Consider the following 19288-nt stretch of genomic DNA (forward strand, 5'->3'; position numbering starts at 1 on the left):
AAAAATTTTCACTCACTGTCTTGACAAGTTAAGTATTGGAAATCCCACTACTCAACTTGAGGGGGAATGTTGAAATATTTGATTGAAAAAGTCTTGGAGCTGTCACCATCTTTTACCAAAATAAACCATTGACAACCTTGCAAATCAAGATCGACATCTTTGCTATTCAAAGCTGATTTCTTGGCTTGCTAATTGACAGCCTTTCTTTTAAATGTCTTTTATTCATTCCTTTCTTAGTAACAATTGTATAGGCTATAAATACTGTACATGTTCCTTTTTAGTGAATATACAAGAAATACAAAAGCATTACTCCAATTCCTTTCTCATATCTCTGATTATCAAAGTCAATAGTTGCATTGCATATGATTGATGATGTTGAGAATCTATGCATATCAAGTGTTTGAAGAAATGTTTGTCCTTTTTTTCTTGCAATTTTATTCGCCATTGTATAAGTAACTTGGTTAGTTGTTTAAGTTAGGGGTGTAAACGAGCCGAACTACTTGCATGCTACTCGAAACGAGCCTGGGACTAAAAATAAGCTTGTTTAGTAAACGAACTCGAGCTGGCTCATGAGCCTAAACAAGCACGTTATTTATACAATTTATAATTAATATATTAAGTGTGTGTGTATATATTATGTTAACTAGTAAACTTTTACGCCAATGTAAAAATACAAAATTTATCTGGATGGAGTTAAAAAGACCGGAGTATCATTAGCATTCACTGTCCGAGCTCTAGACGCTGGGCCCGTTATTGCACGTAAAGAAATGGAAATAGATGACAATATTAAGGTATGCACTTTTACAACCTTACATTGAACCATAACTCATTTAAGTGAATAATATATTTTTGTGCAGGCTCCCGAATTGCTTGATCTGCTATTTGCACAAGGTTCGAAACTTCTAGTTCAAGAGCTTCCGTCTATATTTGACGGGTCTGCAACGACAAAAGCTGAAGCGCAGGATGACTCAAAAGCCACTTTAGCTCCCAAGGTATGTTTACTTTGTGCTTGACTGTTTGTTGACCGTATAAAAATGGTAGAATGTGAATTTGGTAACACATATTATGCAGATAAGTCAAGAGGAGTCGTGGCTGTCTTTTGACGAAGAAGCGTCAATCCTACATAACAAGGTACGCCTTTAGTTTTACATATATCTTGTCTTAATTCCAGTCGCCATCACGGCACCCACCTGCTTATATCAATGAAAAAACCCTAGGTTCCTAACCGCCTTTGTTCAAATTAAAAGGAAGAGAGATAGAAAACGTGAGGAGTAGAAAGAGATGGTTATCGACACAAAGAGTTAGAGATAAGGAGTTAGAAGGGAGGGGCCGAGGACGGTGGTTCCGTGGCGGCGCTACGGCGGCAACACCATCAATGGTCCACCTCAAAACAGTGTCCGACGTCTACAACAAATACCATCAATGAATACTATGGCTGCAAGGAGATCGTTGAGGGTGTTTCACCACCTAGCCGCCGCCTCCAACGATGGCGGCTAGGGTTCCGGCGACGTTTCGGGCAATCTCTGGCGAGTCGTTTTCGCCATGCATGTTCAGATGGGCGACATCCGACCACCTAAATAACATCTTAGTTATACATTTAGACAAGGATACCAACGAGCGAGAAGAAATTATAATTTGTGAAGAAATCTTCCATATATAAATCTTCTATAAATTGGTTGTATCGGTGTAAAGATAAGTAATTGTATCACTATATCAGTACATATCGTCTTTAGGGAAGAAGGGATGAGTATAATTTGAACTGTTCACATATGAGTGACAAAAAATATTCCAGGTTTGATTGTGTGTGGATGAAGGCAGGGGTTGCTTGTGGTTTCTAGAAACAGTCAAAAGAAAAAGTAAATTGCAGGGTGTGTTTGATCAGGTAAAAGCATTATGAATCCTTAATTGCAATTAAAAAATGACAGCTAACCAAAAGGTGTGTTTATAACATTTAGTTTAGAAAGTTTTATTCCAAAAAAATGAAATGTGCTATAATTTAATAACAACCGTTCAAATAAAATTTAGTGTGGTGCAAAAAAAAGGTGCAGTGCCGCCTCACGTTTCGGTTTTAACGCACCGCATAACCAAACCATGATTGTTGGTTATCGTTCAGTTTTGTAGGTTTTGGTTTGGCTAAATGGTTTTATCTTATCTCTAGGTAACAATATGAAAGGGCCCCTGTTTGTAAAGCATGTAAGATGCCGCTACAAAACTCGCTACAACGTGCAGGTTAACCCAAAAGTATAGTAATTAAAGTAGGATCTTAGAAACATACTTAATACGGTTTTACGACCCCCGCCCCGCAACGCGGGGGTTGAACACTAGTTTATTACTATTTACATTCGTAGTTAAAGTGAGTCATTTGAAAATTAAAATATTCAACTATAAAATGATTAAATCTATTCCAACTAAGTGAAGGGTGTAGACTGTGGATGTAACTTTTAGCAAGAAAGGAATAAAATCTTTACAAAGGGTAGTAGTTTTTGGTCGTCTATAGTGCACAAAACAATTGGTTTGGAAACAGGAACCGATTATCTAACGGGTAAGGCAGCAGGTTCCGGTATCAACCATATGTTTTTAACTGATTTGATATTTTAGGAATTCAATCGGATTTAAAAAAAAATGTTTTTTTAATTAGGGTTTAGAATTTCAAAGTATTTTAAAGTACTTTGTGTGTGTATGTGTGTATATATTTATATATTTGTGAAAGTACCATTTTAAAATACTCATGCGTACATGTGGTTAGTGTACGTTAGGTTATCAGGGTTATTTTAGAAAGACACGAAAGGTGCTTGAGAGTAAAAGAAGACATTGAAGAAAATAAATGTAATTACATTCCACTGCAATTACTTATATTTATTGTAAGAATTGACGGACCGAGGTTTATGATTTCTAATCACTATTAAGTAACACGTCAGCCATTGCACCGACAGGGTGTTAGAGTTAGTGATAGTGTGATAGAATTGGATTAAATGAGGTGGTAATTTGTGATTGATTGGTTTGTAAGTGATGGTATGATGGGGTCACCTCTACCCATATAAGCAACTATTAACACATGATATATTAGGTGCTACTAAATCCCCACCCCTCCATACTGACAGGAGGCCCGTCAATTTTTCTCTCACAAGAGGGGGTACATTTAGACTCACTTCACTTTTTTTTTTATGTTCATAACCATTATTGACTTTGTACAAATCTTAGTACTTTTTTAGTTTAAAGATAGTACTATTATCATCTATGTGGAGGTCCAAGTGAGAAAAAAAAAGTTTTATAAAAGTATATAGGTAAAATTACAATATTAATTAATTCATTACATTCCTCTAAATTAGTAAATCAATTAATCTTGTAACTAATTTTTAAAATATACTAACCTAATTTTTGGTGAATGATAATTTTCGATATACGTAGGATAATTTCGATATGTGTAGGATATATGTATGGTAAATTTCAATATGTGTAGGATAAATTTTGAAAAGAGAAAAATGTCCGGATAGTCCTTGTTGTTTGTCTATTTTTCACCTTTAGTCCCCAACTTTTGCAATTCCGTTCCCAGATAGTCCCTGACACGGATGGGGATTAGTTTTTGATGTTAAGTGGATGTGAAATTACTAAATTGTCCCCTACTTCAATAAAAATAATTAAACAATAAAATAAAACAATTATAATAGAGTTAATTACTGTTTTCGTCCCTGAGGTTTGTCAAAAATAACGGTTTCAGTCCATTAGTTTAAAAATTGCGATTTCAGTCCGTTAGTTTCACTTTCGTAACCATTTCAGTCCACTTTTCAAACTGCGTTTGTTTTATGCAGTTAACGGAAGCACGTGCTTGTCACGTGATGGGCAATTTAGAGATGAATTGGGGGTCAGGGTTTGGATGAATAAGGGGTAGGTAGTGTTTAATACAACTGAGTTTGTGAGAATTGGAATGGATTGTGCAGCAAAAAGTCTTCAACTTTTAGGGCTTTCTCTATGTGATCTTGGCGATTAAGCATGGTTATCTGCCAATGTGGGAAAGAGGATGTGATCGTAAGACGATAAGGTTTGGTTTGGTTTGGTAGCAGAATTAATGATGAGAGTTCAATTTCCTTTGATGACATGATGGTACGTATAAGGCGTTAGACAAGGCGTTGTTTTTCTAAGTGATGAGAGTTGAATTCCGGTGATGAAAAACTAGGTCTACAATATCTATTTATTCCATATCTAAAAAAATTAAAATTGCCAATATGATAAAAAATCAATAAACATTTGCTCATAAGTTCAACTAGAAATTAGACCCGTACGCGTTGCGGTGCGGGTACATCACAAACATCAAATTGATTAGTTCAAACGTTATATGATGCGTTAACTATAAAAAAAAAATTAAAGTTAAGGAGGTGTAAAAATGAAGTGATAGTGTAAGGAGTAAAAACCCAAATTTTAAAACTTGAGAGGGTGGCGGGCGTAAAAACAGAGTAATAGCGCACAGGGTAAATACACAAAGTTTAAAAGCTTAATGGAGTGGTGACGGAATTCAAACTTGAGGGCTAAAAATATGAAGTTTCAAAGTTGAGGGGTTGTTATAAAACATATGGGTAAAAAATGTAAATAACCAAATTATGGGTAAAAATGTAAATTATAAAAGTTTTAGGTAAAAAAAAAAAAAAAGAAAAAGACTACGGATCAAAAATATAATTTACAAAACTTTAAGATAAAGATGAAAATTTTCAAATGTGAGGGGTGTGGATGGAAAGTCCTGGACAAGGTTTATTTAGAAGGTTTTACAGTATTTTATGATTTATTAACCATGGGTTTAATAGCCATTTTCGGGTTAGTTTGTTAATTATTTATATACATTTCGACTATTCTTAATACATTTGATATTACAAACGATGGTTAAAATATATTTATCTTTATGCTTCCGCTGTGCATTCATATAATTGTATGGTTTGACTATAATGTTGCCAACTACGTCACGGTCCCCACCGGGCCCACCGGTGAGACACGTGGAAATCGGGGTGTGGCAGTTCGAGCTAGATCGAGCCGAGCTAGCTCGAATTCTTATCGAGTCGAGCTCGAGCCTCAAATCTCAGCTCGATTTGAAATTCAAGCTCGAGCCGAGCTAGCTCGAATCGAGTTCGAGCCGAGCTGGCTCTAGCTCGGCTTGACTCGGCTCGTTTACAGCCCTATATGCAGCCACATCCCGGGTCGAGAGAAGGCCCAACCCACCTAGCCGCATCAGCAAGGTCGCGATCCGCCATTGGAGTTCACCAAAAAAGGCCCCCCACATATGACAATGTCTTCTATTGCCTCCCGAAGACCTTTATCAAAACATGAAACAACATCATCCACAAAGGGGGGCTGGCAAGTTCGTAAACCAAATAGCAACTTTGCAACCCCCATACAAGATCTAAGCAGGAGGAGTTCCGATGTGTGTAAAATGCAACATATAAATTACATCAAATGAGGCATAAAACTAACCCTTTTTAAGTACTAATGTTGGAAAAAGTGTGCTTTTGTCTTCCTTTTTGTATTTTCAGGGTTAAAATAGCTTAAACAAACAAAAGAAGCAAAAATGCAGCCAAATCCAACATAAATACAAAGAAAAGGAAGAAACGTGGCATGCTCGACTCCTCGACGGCATCTCCCAAAACAAAACAAGAAGATAGCTGAGCAGGGGCTGTGCCCAGCAAACACGGGGTCATGGTCAGCCTTGGCACAAAAGACAAACCTGTAGAAGTTTCTATTGCCCACCACGGAGCCGTGCCCAGCGGACACGGGGGCGTGGTCAACTTCCTGCAGACGCATTTATTGCAATTGCGAATTGCAATTAATGAAGAGAGAGACTCGGATGGACACGGGGCCGTGCCCAGGCTTCTGTTCAGCCTATAAATAGGAGTGCTTGGAGCTCTTGCAACTCATCCCTTGGCACACCACCTCTCTCACACTTCACCCACCACCATCACAACACCATCATCCACCACCATCATCCATTGTCCTTCATAGAGTGTGTGAGTCGTCTCGGGATCCAAGATTGATCGTAAGAGTTCTTGACAATCAAAGGCCATGTTTGCCTAAGTCTCTTACATCACTTGGTGAAGACAAGTGTTTAGTGTAATACTTTTTATTTTTAATCTTTTGCACTTTTTAATTGGTTTTGTATTAATGACTTTAATTACTAGTTTCTTATGTTGAAGGTGATTCTTCCTTGTCGTTTGTCCGTGGTGTCTTGGCATTATTTTACTGTCTATATAAAATAAAAGATTTTCACCATTCATATCTCCACGGTCTATATGGAGGTATGTTGGCTACTTGGTCGGGGGTTAAGGGAACGGTTTGGTAAGAGTCTTTCCATTGTTCAGTGTATAGATCCTGCAAAGGACCTGGGTCAAATTTAGTAGGAGCTCCTTCAATACCCAAAGGTATTGGATGGCGGGGGTCCAAACTCTTTGATCCCCTCATAAGTTAAACTACTATTAAAACTTTAACCCAGCTACTTAGGAATGTATCCCTGCTGACTCAGACTACTTAGCTGAGGGTAACGTCGCCTTCAAAAGAGGGGCCTACCACATTATGCATTAATAACTTAATTAATTATCTTTCAATAATCCGACCCTTTAGGATTGTATCCTTGCTGACTCAAACTACTGGGTTGAGGGTAATGTCGCCTTCAAAAAGAGGGGCCTACTACAATAACTAAGATAATCTCTTAAACAAGTGCAAAAGTGCGAAAATAATCAAAGGTTGCACTAACACACGAGTCAAATCCAAGTGATTCATCTTGTCTATCTGTTTTTATTTTTTATTTTATTTTTCAGCATTTTTAGTTAGTTTTATTTTCTTAGTTTAAAAATCTTTTTCTAACATTTTTTATTTGATTAGACGTTGAGGATAAACCGGTACTATAAGCACTTGTGTCCTTGGACGACCTCGGTATCTTACCAACACTATACTATGTCCACGATGGGTGCACTTGCCCATATGTGTGTTTAGTGTTAGTAAATATCGTGTTTTATAAATTTAAAACTTGGCTAAAAAGTGTAAAAAGGGCTTAAAATATATACCTAAATTATATACACACCGACACACATCAAGTTCGCTTTGAGGATCCCGCAACAAGGGAATGTGTCCCATAATATCAACAGATCGCGTTGCCCTCTTAACCGCTAGACCACTAATAAAACTGGCATCACGACTGACTGCCCCTCCTAGCAGTTTGACACTTTTCTCCGGCTCCCAATCTCACAGGGGAAAAGCCTTGGTCGGACCTTCACCCCGTTGCATGTCAGCCAAAATAACTCAGTTTTTCTAATATTAAGCCATAGCCCCAAGACTGGACCCTCCGAACCGATGATGTCAAGAGTTTTAGCAACATGAACCGCGTCCCCGATAACCATCCCATCATCCAAGTACCAAGCATGGAAGGGGAGTTTGCAGTTTTCCTGCACCTGAAGCGCTAAGGGGTATAAGGCTAGGGCAAAAAGCAAGGTCTCAAGGGATTCCCTTGCTGGACCCCATGAATGCCCCGATGCGGTCATTCCCCAAGTATAGCCTAGCAGGCTGGGTCTATAGAAATTGAACCCACAGAAATATGGAGGGGCAATGGCGATGGATCTCGCGAATCAAAACGGAACGGTCAACTAAATTGAAAGTATTGGAAAAATCAACCGTAAGCATGGCCAGTGAGTGAATGAAAAGAACTAAGGAACATGTTAGCGTTGTGCAGCACCGCCTCCGCCCCATTGGGGACCCCCACCCCAAATTGGTAGTCCCCCAAGTACTTAAGAGATTCTTTCCCAACTTTCTTCATGGCTACTTTGGAGACCAATCTAGCTTCTCCAAATTACCCCCACAGCAATGGGGCGAATTCCATTATTAGGCTTCAACAAAAGGGTTAGAGGGGGCAAAGCAACAAAATCCGCAAGCACCCTAGGACATAACCCCCTTTGCCAAAGGTTTACTTACCCCTTCAGTGATGACAGTAAGCAGTCCCGAGGCGGTCGCTGACCCTACGCCACTAAGAGCGTCCAACAAGTGTTGGGCCTAGAGGCCATCTCGCCCACAAGATGTCCCTTTCAGAAAAGATTTCACACGCCTGTGGACGCAGTGTTCATCCACTAATTTATTGAAAAAAAACACAAGAAAGCAAATTTTATAGACCAAAACAAGGTTTAGAAATATCAACACAATTGTTTCTCACACTTAAACCCTGAATTTGAATAAAAGCTAGGCTCATCTAAAACGAAATGAATTTATCATATAGATATAAGAATAAATGATGGAGATTAAGTTTGAAGTTTTCTAAGATGTTCGGCAATCTCAGTTAGAAGTTTTGTTCCTTCATCACCCTTTTCAAGTGCCATCGCGGTTTGCTTCAAAAATCCGCTCTCGGCTTCAATGGCTGCCAACTTCTCTCTTAGTTGATTAACCTCTTGCCTAAGTGTAGCATTGTCTCCCTCGTCACCTATCATATCAATCAATGTCACTTTATTTATAACAAAAAATACAATGCAAACTTGAGTTCATTTTTATATATATGCCAAAGGATGGTAGTGTTAGATATCTTTATTGTTATCTTGATGATGATATTGTTCTGAAGATGAATGAATATGATTTTCAATATCTTTCAACATTCCAAACAGTTGAGATCTTTCCATTTCAAAATCCGATTCCTTTCTGTTTACGCCTGCATTTACATTGTCGTCTTTCCAGCTCTCAGATAATTTGTCACCACCACAAGACCGAGTCTCAAAATCATCATCGTCATATTCATCACTGCCTCGTTTCCTGATTTCTCCATATCGCCCTCGATAAGTATCAAGTTCAGCTTCCAAAATCCTAACATCTTCCTCCTTTTTTAGAAGCAAATCTTTAAGGATCTGAATGGCTTCTTCATCATACTCAGCTTGTTCATCCATCATTCTTTGATACTGCAATGCTTCCATATGAACGCCAGCTTTTTCGGCTTGTAATCGTGTGATCATAGCCATCGCGTTGTTAGCTGCAACAGTGGCAGCACTGCGCTCTTCGTCAAGTTCCATATACAATGTTACAAGTGTTTTTCTGTTGTCGCTAACTTGTTTCTTTAGTTGTTGAATAGTCGAATACTCGTCTGTTGGTTGTTCTTCGATGCTTTCTGAAGCCAAATCGACCTTTTCTAACGGAGCTGCTTTCTTGGGAGGTTTAAGAGCCCATCTAGGACTACTGGCAATTGCTTCTGTTAACGGTATACCAAAGAACTTGTTTCCTTTTACAATACTAGAGGTTTTGCTTGCATCTTCTTCAGAATCTATAACAATTGCATTATTAAAACCTTAGCTCTAGATCTTTCAAATTATGTAATCATGGTCATGCATGTATAACTTATTAAAACTACACTAGAAAATTGTTTGTGGGTGATGCATGCCAAAATGTTGCTTGTTATCTAACATTCGTGTTTAGACACATATACATAAAAGCGAATTTTGCTTGTGGAAGTAGGTTGTTTAGGAACACAGACTGATCTAGGTGTTTTTGTTTTTGGACATTCTTGTAGTTATAGACAATTCACTACGCCTGAAAGAGAACAAGGCAAGTTCGCTTAGGTGGCAAGCGAAACCCATAGTGTTTTCACCAAACTTAACTACTTTTTACCAAACTCTATAAAGTTTGCTTGCCACCCCAGCTAAGTAGTCAAGTTCGTTTATGTGTAGCGAGTTGTTAAAAATGTACATGAAGTCCCAAAAAAAACACCTAGAAGCGTCAATCTCGTTCCTAAACGACCTAGCAAAAAAATCACACAAAAGCGTAGATTATTAACATATAGGGGGCTAGGGAGTTAAGGTAAACTCACGTTTTGCATTCGTGTATTCGTCCTCGGGCATGTCTGCTTCATTATCATACACAAACTTGAGGTCTGTAAACCGAGATTGTGATGAAAAGGCTCTAGGGGAACACATTGGTGCTAATGAAGAAAATGCTCTAGGTGAAGAAGTTGGGAACAGCGAAGAAGAAAAAGCTCTAGGAGAAGAAGCAAGCAACAACGAAGAGGACGCTCTAGGAGAGGATGCTGCTCTAGGAGAAGGTGGAAACAAAGACGATGCTCTAGGGGAAGATGTTGAAAATAGAGAAGATGCACGAAGGCTTGATAAGCTTTTAGAAAACTCTTTAGTAGGTTGTTTCGGCTTCAAAGACTCGCCACAACACGAACATATATTTGGATCGTCTATTTTATTACCTTCCTTTACTTTTTTCACCACTGGCTTGTGCTCATCTAAGTCTTTTTCGGAGTCTTTTTCAATTGCAAAAGAAAGAAGACATGATTCACACATGGTTCGAATATCAGAAAGCTTTGCATGGACCTGACAGTATGCTAAAGAGGATATGTCTTTCTTGTGAGAATCACATATTGAGTCGTTGTAATACAAATTGGGGTTCTTCCCACAAAGTGCATGATCGACGCGTGTGCATAGCACACACGGGGGCTCTAATTCAAACGTATCGGCGAATTTGTTGGAGACAAACGTAAAGAATCCATCAAGGTATAGTGATATGATTAGCATCCATTCAAGAACTGCCCACACAAGGAAATGTGGGAATATGCCTAACTCTTCCTCTACAAACATTCTAAATGTTCGTTTTGATGAGGCCATTCAACAAACAAAGTAGCAATATCTATGATCCACTTCTCTGTCTAGAAATTAATGGTATCATGCATTTTGTTTTTTTTTTCACCAATAAACTGGAAAATGTGTACAAACATTCTAAATGTTCATTTTGGTTGATTGAGCTCAACAAACAAATCAAGAAAACTTAACTAAAGGGAAGGTGACACAAGTAGCAATAGATCCCCTTTTTACTCTCTAGAATTAAGTAATAGCTAAATTAATGGTATATCACGCATTTTAGTTTTCACCAATAAGGCAGGCAATAAACTAGGAAATGTTCATTTGGGTGGGTCATTTTTCTTTGCTTGATCCAAGTACGATTTATCAAAGCAATAAATCAAGTAGATATGTTTGAATCATACATGTAATAATAGATATGCTTAACGTATTGTATACGAGTGGTGTTTCTCCTTTATTTAGGTGTCATTTGCGTCCCTCTGGTTTGTTCATTTTGCCATTTCAAACCACTTAAATGGCGCACTTAAAATCTAAGACGCAAATGGCACTTATGTCCCTAAGTTTTGCTTTTGCTATTGCTATACACAATCTTTTTCAACCCTTTTTAAAACCAAGGAGAAAATGACACTTTTGTCCTTCTATTCCCCCATTGCACGTGTTGCGAGATGGTTCATAGATTTTTTTAGAACAGCAGCATGATATATAACATACTAAAAAGAAGAGAACATGACCTGATTCATCATTTTCTGTGTTTAGTTGAAAGATAAGGAACAGCCAAAATATTTCGGATTTTGGATCCTGAATTTTTTAATACTCTAAACACCACCATCGTAACCACCACTGCCGGCAGCCTATTTCACTGATGGCAGTCACAATTCTCACTAAAATTTATAGTAGAGTATTACCATATTCACTTATGCGCAAAATCTTAACTCGGAGTTTGTCGATCTGCACAAATAATTAAAGTGCATACAAGAGTAAATCGGGTTGCCGGAGTGTGACCGGAACTTCACCGGCGGCTGGGGTTTCTAGACATAGTCATAGCCACCATTATTAGCGTAGAACAGCTTCATCGTTTTCGGGGTCAAAGACATCGTCATAATCACCACAGACCACCATTATTACCGCTAGGGTCAATGAGTTGCTGACACCGGTGGGGCTGCCGGAACCCTAACTGGTTGTCTCTCTTTCTCTCTATTAAATGAATATATAGAGGGGAATAAGCTTGTTGAGGAAGCTTTTTAAAGTACTTGTTAGGCATGAAACGCATGTAGGATCTCAACCGCCATTCACACTCTTTTCGTTTGATAATTTTAACGAACTAAATTAATAATCATTTATGGTTTATAAAAATTTTGTTAATTGATTTTATTATGAGTGTTATGTAAACAATTATGATTTATATCTTGTTCAGAATTAATCTAATTATGAAATGATTGATTAGTCATTATGGAAGCTGAGATCCTGATCAAAGAGTGAAAACAGTAAGAACCGTAAGAACATATCGGAGCTATCAATAGTTTAAATCAATGGTTGGTATTGATTACAAATAAAACCCCTATAATCAATAATTAATACTATCAAGTTAGGGGCATTTTAGTCATTTAGCCATTTCCCATTAAATACTAATTCTACCAAGTTTTTTAAACTAAAATAACTTTTCTATACTTCATTATTTTTGAGAAAAAAATACCATAAAATTAAGTATTTTTTTTATCTTTAATATGAGTAGCATGTTGTTATACTTTTTTTATTTATAAAAGTGACTTTTAAAAAGTAAAAAAAAAAGTGTTTTATAATTGTGCTAGTTATGTAGTTGGAATGTGGTAGTATGAAAAATGTATTATGTTGATTTAAATCTATACGTAAGTTTTTATTTTTTTGTGTAATTCTTATGTGTTGCTATTTATTCCTTTTGAGTTGTTATTGGAAGCCTATTTGGAAATAAACTCGTTTTCTACTAGTTATGTAATAGTAAACATGAAATTGTGCTAGCATATAATAATATGTGTTGTTTATAAAATTTAAAAAAATGAAATTGTGCTAGTTATGTAATAGTATCTGTTGTTTAAAAAAAATTAAAAAAAAACATGATATTGTGCTGATTATGATGCTGATTACGGTGTTATGCTGATTACGGGATGTGCTGACGGTGGTGTTACCGTGCCGATTAAGGTGCTGATGTTGATGATGTGCTAATTACGGTGTGACGGTGGAGCTGATTACGGTGCTGATGATGATGTTGATTATGGTGTTGATTTGATGACAGAGTACAAAGCCATATTATAAATAAATCTTAACATATAATTGATCGGGTGACAGAGTACAAAGCCATATCTGAAATAAATGTATATTCACATAAGTCTAAAGGGAACATGCAATAATTAGCACAAGATCTAAGGTCTATTGCCTGCTACAATGTATACTAATTATATAAGAATACGAACCAGAAACAACTAGCGAAAACATTCATACTACAAAGTAAAGGACTTGAATAAAAATACTATGATATCAATAAAATGAATTTGTAATTTAGTTTAGCAAAGCAAAATAAAAGCATAAGAAAGCCAATCAAGTCGTCCATAACAAGTACCCGAACCTATATTTTAATTACTTCCCAAATTAGATATGTAGAGTTTAACTTATTTACCGACTTTGCTGGTTTGTTGAAACTAGTAAATAGACCCGCGCGCGTTGCGGCGCGGGTAAATTGTAAACATCGAACGGATCAGTTCAAACGTTATGTGATGCATACACCATATGAAAGCGTACGTTTTGACGTATTGGATAACCACCGACATTTTACCACTCCCCACGCGCGTTGTAGCGCGGGTACATATAATACATCAAACACATGATTCCAAGTTTAAGCCTAAAAACACAATGCACTCGAAAACGCGAGGCCTGAACGGACAACTCCAGATTTGTGTAAAACACAATACACCCAAAAGATGACAGGCACAAAACACAATTGCCAAGGTGAAACACAGTGAGTAAACGAAAACCACATATAACACAATTAAATCACCTCACGCAAAGGACAAAACAAATTACAAATGGTTTCCTAATGAAGCAACCAATAGTTACGCAAGCTACAAAATAAATGACAAAAAACGCCTAGGGAAAATAGTATAATGGAAACACCAAGCCATCGATAACAAATAATAACGCAAATCACAAAAAGAATTATGCACGCCATAAACGGCCTAGAGCAAATAGTATAAGAAAAACACCTAGCCATCTCGACAACAAATAACTACGCAAAGCACAAAACAAATCATGTAAGCTTTGTTCACAAAGTAACTAACAATTACGCAAGAGTAGAAGGCATAAGAGGCAAATACGTTAAAGGCAGGAGGGACCAAAAGTGTAAAATATAAAAGCAAACATTGGTATTATAAAAACAACACATAAAGCATAAGGGCAAAAAATGTGAATTACAAAAGGAGTTGGCATATATGAAACAACACACGAATAATAAGGGTCAAAACTATACATTTCAAAAGAAGAAGGTCAAAAAAGAAAAAAAGACTTTATTATGTGATTAGTTTTGTTTTTTTAGAGTTTATGGCGTGGACTATTTATGCAGGGGCGATTGTGTAAATGGTATTATTTAGGAGAATACAATACCTTTTGTTTTTTAATGCAAACAATTTTGGATTTTCAGATTTTATTGGGCCAACATTGCGGAGAAGTGGGTCGGTGGCTTGGAGTCTGGAATAATTTGGTGATTTATGGTAACATGGCTAACTTGGAAGGATTTGAATGAAAATTTGTATTGACACAAAAATCATGATGTTTTTTTAAGTTTTTGTTCTCAAAAAGATGAAGTAAATAAAGGTGCTGCCACTTGGAGGGCTGAGCCCAGAGTATTTACGAATACTGCCAAATGACAACAGCCAAAATCTTTTTAACACTTTGGGCCATGCTTTGGGCTTTGTCATCGTAGCCCGCCAATTGTGATATTATACATTTACACACGGTTACAAGTTACACCAATTTGTAAAAAGTGTGAGGTCGGTGGAGTAAATCCACCGAGAACGATTCGGTATATAATAATGAAAGGGTTGCAGGCTACCTGCGGTAACAATTGTCTCCAAAATCTCCAGCGACGGATGATGGATTATGCGATGTTGTGGTTGACTACTCAAGAAAGACGAAACATAATCATTATAATAGTAATAATAGCTTTTAGCCTTTATGAAGAAAAGCAAAGCGAATGGATATGAAATTACCCGCTATGAAGATCGATCACCTTGAAGACGGAGAGCGGGAAACGTACATGAAACTAAAACAACAAATCATGGATAAATATCACACCTAGTTTCGGTTAATTTAGATTTTGTTTTTATGTTTCGTTTTATGTAATCGGTATTTTTGTAATGTAATCTATTTTTATTTAAATTTTGTAAATGTTTTTATTATTTATATTAGTAATACGCCCATTTTTTAAAAGGTCATTAATAATATATAACTATTAGATAAAATTAATAATAAATGTGCTACGTGTCGGATAACGCCCCTCTTCAATGCCTCTTCCCACCCCACCATTTTTCCCACCACCCCACTTTTCTAACACGCGCTAACGAAAAAGTATAAGTAGGAAAGAGATGTATTTATTTTAAAAATATATTAAATAAACAATTTAGATTTGAAGATAATATTTTATTAAAGTATGATAAGATTTAATATTAAATTATTATTTATTTAGTTATTTTAAGATAAGTATATATTTCACGTGTGTAAAAATTGATTTATAACAGTAGATAGATAAAGTACTTGATTTTATAATATAACCCACCTTATACAAATAATTATCTAAAGGTGAAATACAATCAATTTATCTATCATGACAACTTAATTTTTTTTGGTTTTCTTTTTCGGTGCAATACTAAGTGAATGACGGTTTAAGACTCGTATCATAATAAACCAAACCGATACTAACCCAAATTTCACTCAACCCACGAGAAAACCACTAGTTAATATTTAACTTTAAACTAGGGGAATTCCTCCGCGCGATGCGCGGAAATTTGGTAAGTATCAATTCGATTTGTTATGGTTTCGGTACGGTATCAATACTCGGTATATCGGCCGAAAGGAGAAACAAAAAAAATAAAGTTGTGCTATATCTAAAAGAGTGACGACACAATTTTAACATCTGTCAAGTAACATAAATCAGATGCTAGTGCCGATTTTGATGATGCATTTACCGGTACCGATGTCGGTGTTGGTTCGGTTCATCAATAACATATTGGGATTCGTGTTATGAATAATCAAAGTTTAATAGCAGCGGGAATTATAATTAAAAATATTATTTTCAAACATCATAAAATTAAAGATTCTTTTGTATGTTTATTATCAAACATGGAACTTCAGATATATGGTTGTTAGCATAATATACAAAAATAGGTATATCAGTTTATGACACAATTATTTTCATAAATTTATCTTGACGAAAACAGTGTCTATAAATATTGGGTAATTCACTTGTTAGAAACACATATGTTTTAATTGTGAGATTTCATATTCGAACTTTAGCAAAGGAAATAAATATTGGTGTAAAAGAAGTAACATTTTTCTTTAAAAAAAAAGCAATGCTAAATTTTTAATTGGTAATGTGTACTTAATATTTCAGGATTCACATCTTTATTTTAATAGTTTAGTTTTAATTTATGAAACCACAGAATAGTCAAACGGAACAAATCTCAAGATCTTTTTTATTAGGATAAAAAAATTCATTTATTTTATCATCTTTTTGAAGTTGCCCTTTCCACCACCATCACCTACCAGTAACACAATAGGTTCTGCACCATTCATAGATAAAAAACCAAAACTTTGTTTGCATCTCTTTCTCTCTTATGAAGCTTGTAATCCTAAAAGTTTTGGTCCACTTATTTTAATTTTGTTTTTGGTTTTTGCTATGAAATTTGTAATCTGGATGGGTTGTTAGATTTCTTTATTTAAAATATGGTTGTAGCTTTATTCCCTGCTTGCAAATTGTTGCATGTCCTAGATCGGGAACGAAGAAGGAGATTCGAGTGCAGAACCACCGCGGCTATGGCTCCAACGACTTCATATTTTTAGCTCGGAAAGCCGAAGAGAGGGAAAGTAGATGATGGAGCGGCTGTAATGGTGGTGGTTCTGGTTCCATCGTTGATGGTCGGCCGGATCGGAGGTGGTACAACGTTATGTGGTGGCTGAGGTGATGGTGGCCGGGAACTCAAATAAGGTTGCACCATACCATTCGCTGCCGCTCTTCTTTATACGATCTTTCAACTTTTCCGATTCACTTTCTCAGAGTGATGCATTTGATGGTGTAATTTCTAGAGAGAGAAAGATGAAAGAGAAAAGTGGAACATGGTGGAAACAATGATTTATGCCGGTATTATGAATTTATGATGCTGTTGTGTGAAATTGTAAAATGAGAAAATTAAATGTGGCTAAAATCTAAAAGCTCAAAAGTTACTGGCGCAATCATACGATGTGTTTTGATATATATAATAATAATTTCCAACCACATGACTCGAGCTCGAGTTGGCTCATGAGCCTAAACAAGCACATTAGTAAACGAACTCGAGCTGGCTCATGAGCCTAAACAAGCACATTAGTAAACGAATTCAAGCTGGCTCATGAGCCTAAATTACAGCTTTTTTAGTGGGGGTGGTCATCACTCACCACCACACCCAACAATTTCCCCCCAACCAACAACTACCCTCACAAACAAAAAGATTAACGCCGTGATAAAAATAACGAAAATCCGATTTCGTGCTAGTATAACGAGTTTTACTAAGGAGGCGGGGTGGGAACTTTGGTTTTCCACGCGTTATTTATTGCCATCACGGGTACCACCCCGTGTTACCTAAGCTACAACGATCGAGTGGAGGTCGCCAAAATCGAGTATAGGCACGATGAGAACCCGGAATTTCGTTGGATTCCCCACTTTAATATTTATCGTACTTAGTAATTTTTTAGAGTTTATTATGAAGTTTTTTTTTTAATATTTTAGGATTTATTAAGTTGTTTTTTTTAATTTATTAGGATTTTATGTAACTTTTTTTTAAATTAAATTAGTGGTGTGTTTTATTTTATGAATGTCAAAATACAAAAAAAATATATAAATTTTCACATGTCCACCCACACCAGCTAGCCCACGCCACTACTACACCCCACTTTTTTGGGGTGGTGTGGTGACATATCAACCCAATTCCAAACCCAAGCCTTACTCCAGCAGGCTTATTATAACCTGTTGACTGAAACTGTAGTTTTTGTATTAAAAATTTAGAAAGAAGTTATTTCCTCCCAGATTTCCCAAAATCCAAATTCCCCCCATTCAAAATTTTGTGCTCTCAAACATTCGGATCTCTCTGCAACTGCTTTTTTCTTAAATGCAATTTGATTTATGAGCCTTGGAGCATTAATGATCAAATATGTGAAGTTTATGTTAATGGATTTCGATTATGCAGAAACCTAAACAAAAGGGTTTACCCGGACTGAGGTGAAGGGAACTTCCTATGAATGATTTTACGGTTAATATGCACTCTTTTGTTAAGGTCTGCCTGCCTGCCTGCCTGCTGAAATTCACTATTATGCTAGGTTTGAAGGTATTGTTTTATTTTGCTTTGCAAACTTTGAATTTTACAATTAATGTTTGAATTCATGATGAATCTTGATCAGTGCTGCAATTTTGGCTGCAGTTGACCTTGTTTAGGGACTGAAATGGTTACGAGGTGGACTGAAATGGTTACGTAAGTGAAACCATAGGGACTGAAATCACAATTTTTAAACTAATGGACTAAAATAGTGAATTTTGACAAACCACAGGGATGAAAACAGTAATTAACTCTCTTTTTTTGCATTGGTTAATCACTACCATGTCATATGATCCTAATTTGTTTGCATATCACTAGTCATTATCATCTCGAGTCACCGTATACTCAATTGTGTTAGCAGGACTTGTAGGTGTGGTACCTCATGGTGCAAGTTCACTAGTAACATGCTTTATTTTTTATTTGCATTGCCTCTGCTTTTAGTTTTTAATGACTCTCGTTGTTCTTAGCAAAATCTGTGTTTTCAACTTATTTTTCGCATTCTATCTGCAACTGCAGGAGAAATAAACTGCAAAAAGTGTTCCCTAAGACAAGCATTACCGTGGTTGCCGGCTTGTTGTGAGGTATGCATTCCCACTCTCGTCGTATGGTTAAGTAGCGTGATTACAAGCTGTATTTATGACTTTATGTTGATTTAAGTTTTTAAAATTTATAATACATAATCTGAGTCTTCACTAAGACGTTTGTTTTTTAATGGGTTACTTGTCACTGTTAAAAGTGACGTATCCATAAATTGTATCACAAACATTATGAACAATCTCCATTACATGATGATTTGATATGATTTGGGCATGTTTTATGAATTATATCTGGCTTGTAATTAGTTGTGTATTTGGGATTAATGAGATAAGGGTGATATGTGCTAATCTTTTTTATAGGTGCAATGGTTGAAGACACAAGTATGAAATTGGAATGAGAAATAGTAGAGAAGCATCCGATGATGAAGAAAATTAAAGACAATATGAAGTTATACTCGAGAGATTTTCTTTTGAGTAAACTGCCAAAATGGTCCCTGAGGTTTGTTCACTTTTGCCACTTTGGTCCGAAAGTCAAACCTTTTGAATCTGGGTTGCTGTGGTTTCAATTCTGTTGCCATTTTCA

The 19288-nt window shown here is 36.4% G+C and overlaps 3 protein-coding genes across 3 annotated transcripts in view; 2 read left to right on the forward strand and 1 right to left on the reverse strand.

Moving 5' to 3' along the window:
• Nucleotides 1-223: 223 nt before the first annotated feature.
• On the forward strand, nt 224-1737 carry LOC110929092 (methionyl-tRNA formyltransferase). The gene is made up of 4 exons (XM_022172215.2): nt 224-791; nt 858-992; nt 1072-1131; nt 1248-1737. The coding sequence occupies exons 1-4, from the start codon at nt 768-770 to the stop codon at nt 1257-1259; spliced, it is 231 nt and encodes a 76-aa protein (XP_022027907.1). The 5' UTR covers nt 224-767; the 3' UTR covers nt 1260-1737.
• Nucleotides 1738-8131: 6394 nt separating this feature from the next.
• Nucleotides 8132-11771, reverse strand: LOC110929091 (probable myosin-binding protein 5). The gene is made up of 3 exons (XM_022172214.2): nt 9809-11771; nt 8540-9265; nt 8132-8440 (listed from the first exon to the last, which is right to left on the reverse strand). The coding sequence occupies exons 1-3, from the start codon at nt 10605-10607 to the stop codon at nt 8262-8264; spliced, it is 1704 nt and encodes a 567-aa protein (XP_022027906.2). The 5' UTR covers nt 10608-11771; the 3' UTR covers nt 8132-8261.
• Nucleotides 11772-19065: 7294 nt separating this feature from the next.
• Nucleotides 19066-19288, forward strand: part of LOC110884160 (putative disease resistance protein RGA3) — a 78058-nt gene continuing 77835 nt past the window's right edge. The window contains exon 1 of the mRNA XM_022131845.2: nt 19066-19204. The gene's annotated coding sequence lies outside the window, so the exon portion shown is untranslated. The remainder of the gene's footprint in view (nt 19205-19288) is intronic.

The sequence above is a fragment of the Helianthus annuus genome, chromosome 1 (genome assembly GCF_002127325.2).
Source record: "Helianthus annuus cultivar XRQ/B chromosome 1, HanXRQr2.0-SUNRISE, whole genome shotgun sequence".
NCBI lineage: Eukaryota > Viridiplantae > Streptophyta > Magnoliopsida > Asterales > Asteraceae > Helianthus > Helianthus annuus.

What these genes read in the sequence shown, in the direction of transcription:
- LOC110929092 (XM_022172215.2), top strand. Translation starts at nt 768, where the DNA reads ATGGAAATAGATGACAATATTAAG. An exon ending in AAATAGATGACAATATTAAG is followed by an intron (nt 792 to 857) that starts GTATGCACTTTT and finishes ATTTTTGTGCAG; the next exon opens with GCTCCCGAATTGCTTGATCT. An exon ending in AAGCCACTTTAGCTCCCAAG is followed by an intron (nt 993 to 1,071) that starts GTATGTTTACTT and finishes CATATTATGCAG; the next exon opens with ATAAGTCAAGAGGAGTCGTG.
- LOC110929091 (XM_022172214.2), bottom strand. Translation starts at nt 10,607, where the DNA reads ATGGCCTCATCAAAACGAACATTTAGAATGTTTGTAGAGGAAGAGTTA. An exon ending in CGAATACACGAATGCAAAAC is followed by an intron (nt 9,266 to 9,808) that starts GTGAGTTTACCT and finishes CAATTGTTATAG; the next exon opens with ATTCTGAAGAAGATGCAAGC. An exon ending in TCATCAAGATAACAATAAAG is followed by an intron (nt 8,441 to 8,539) that starts ATATCTAACACT and finishes TTGATATGATAG; the next exon opens with GTGACGAGGGAGACAATGCT.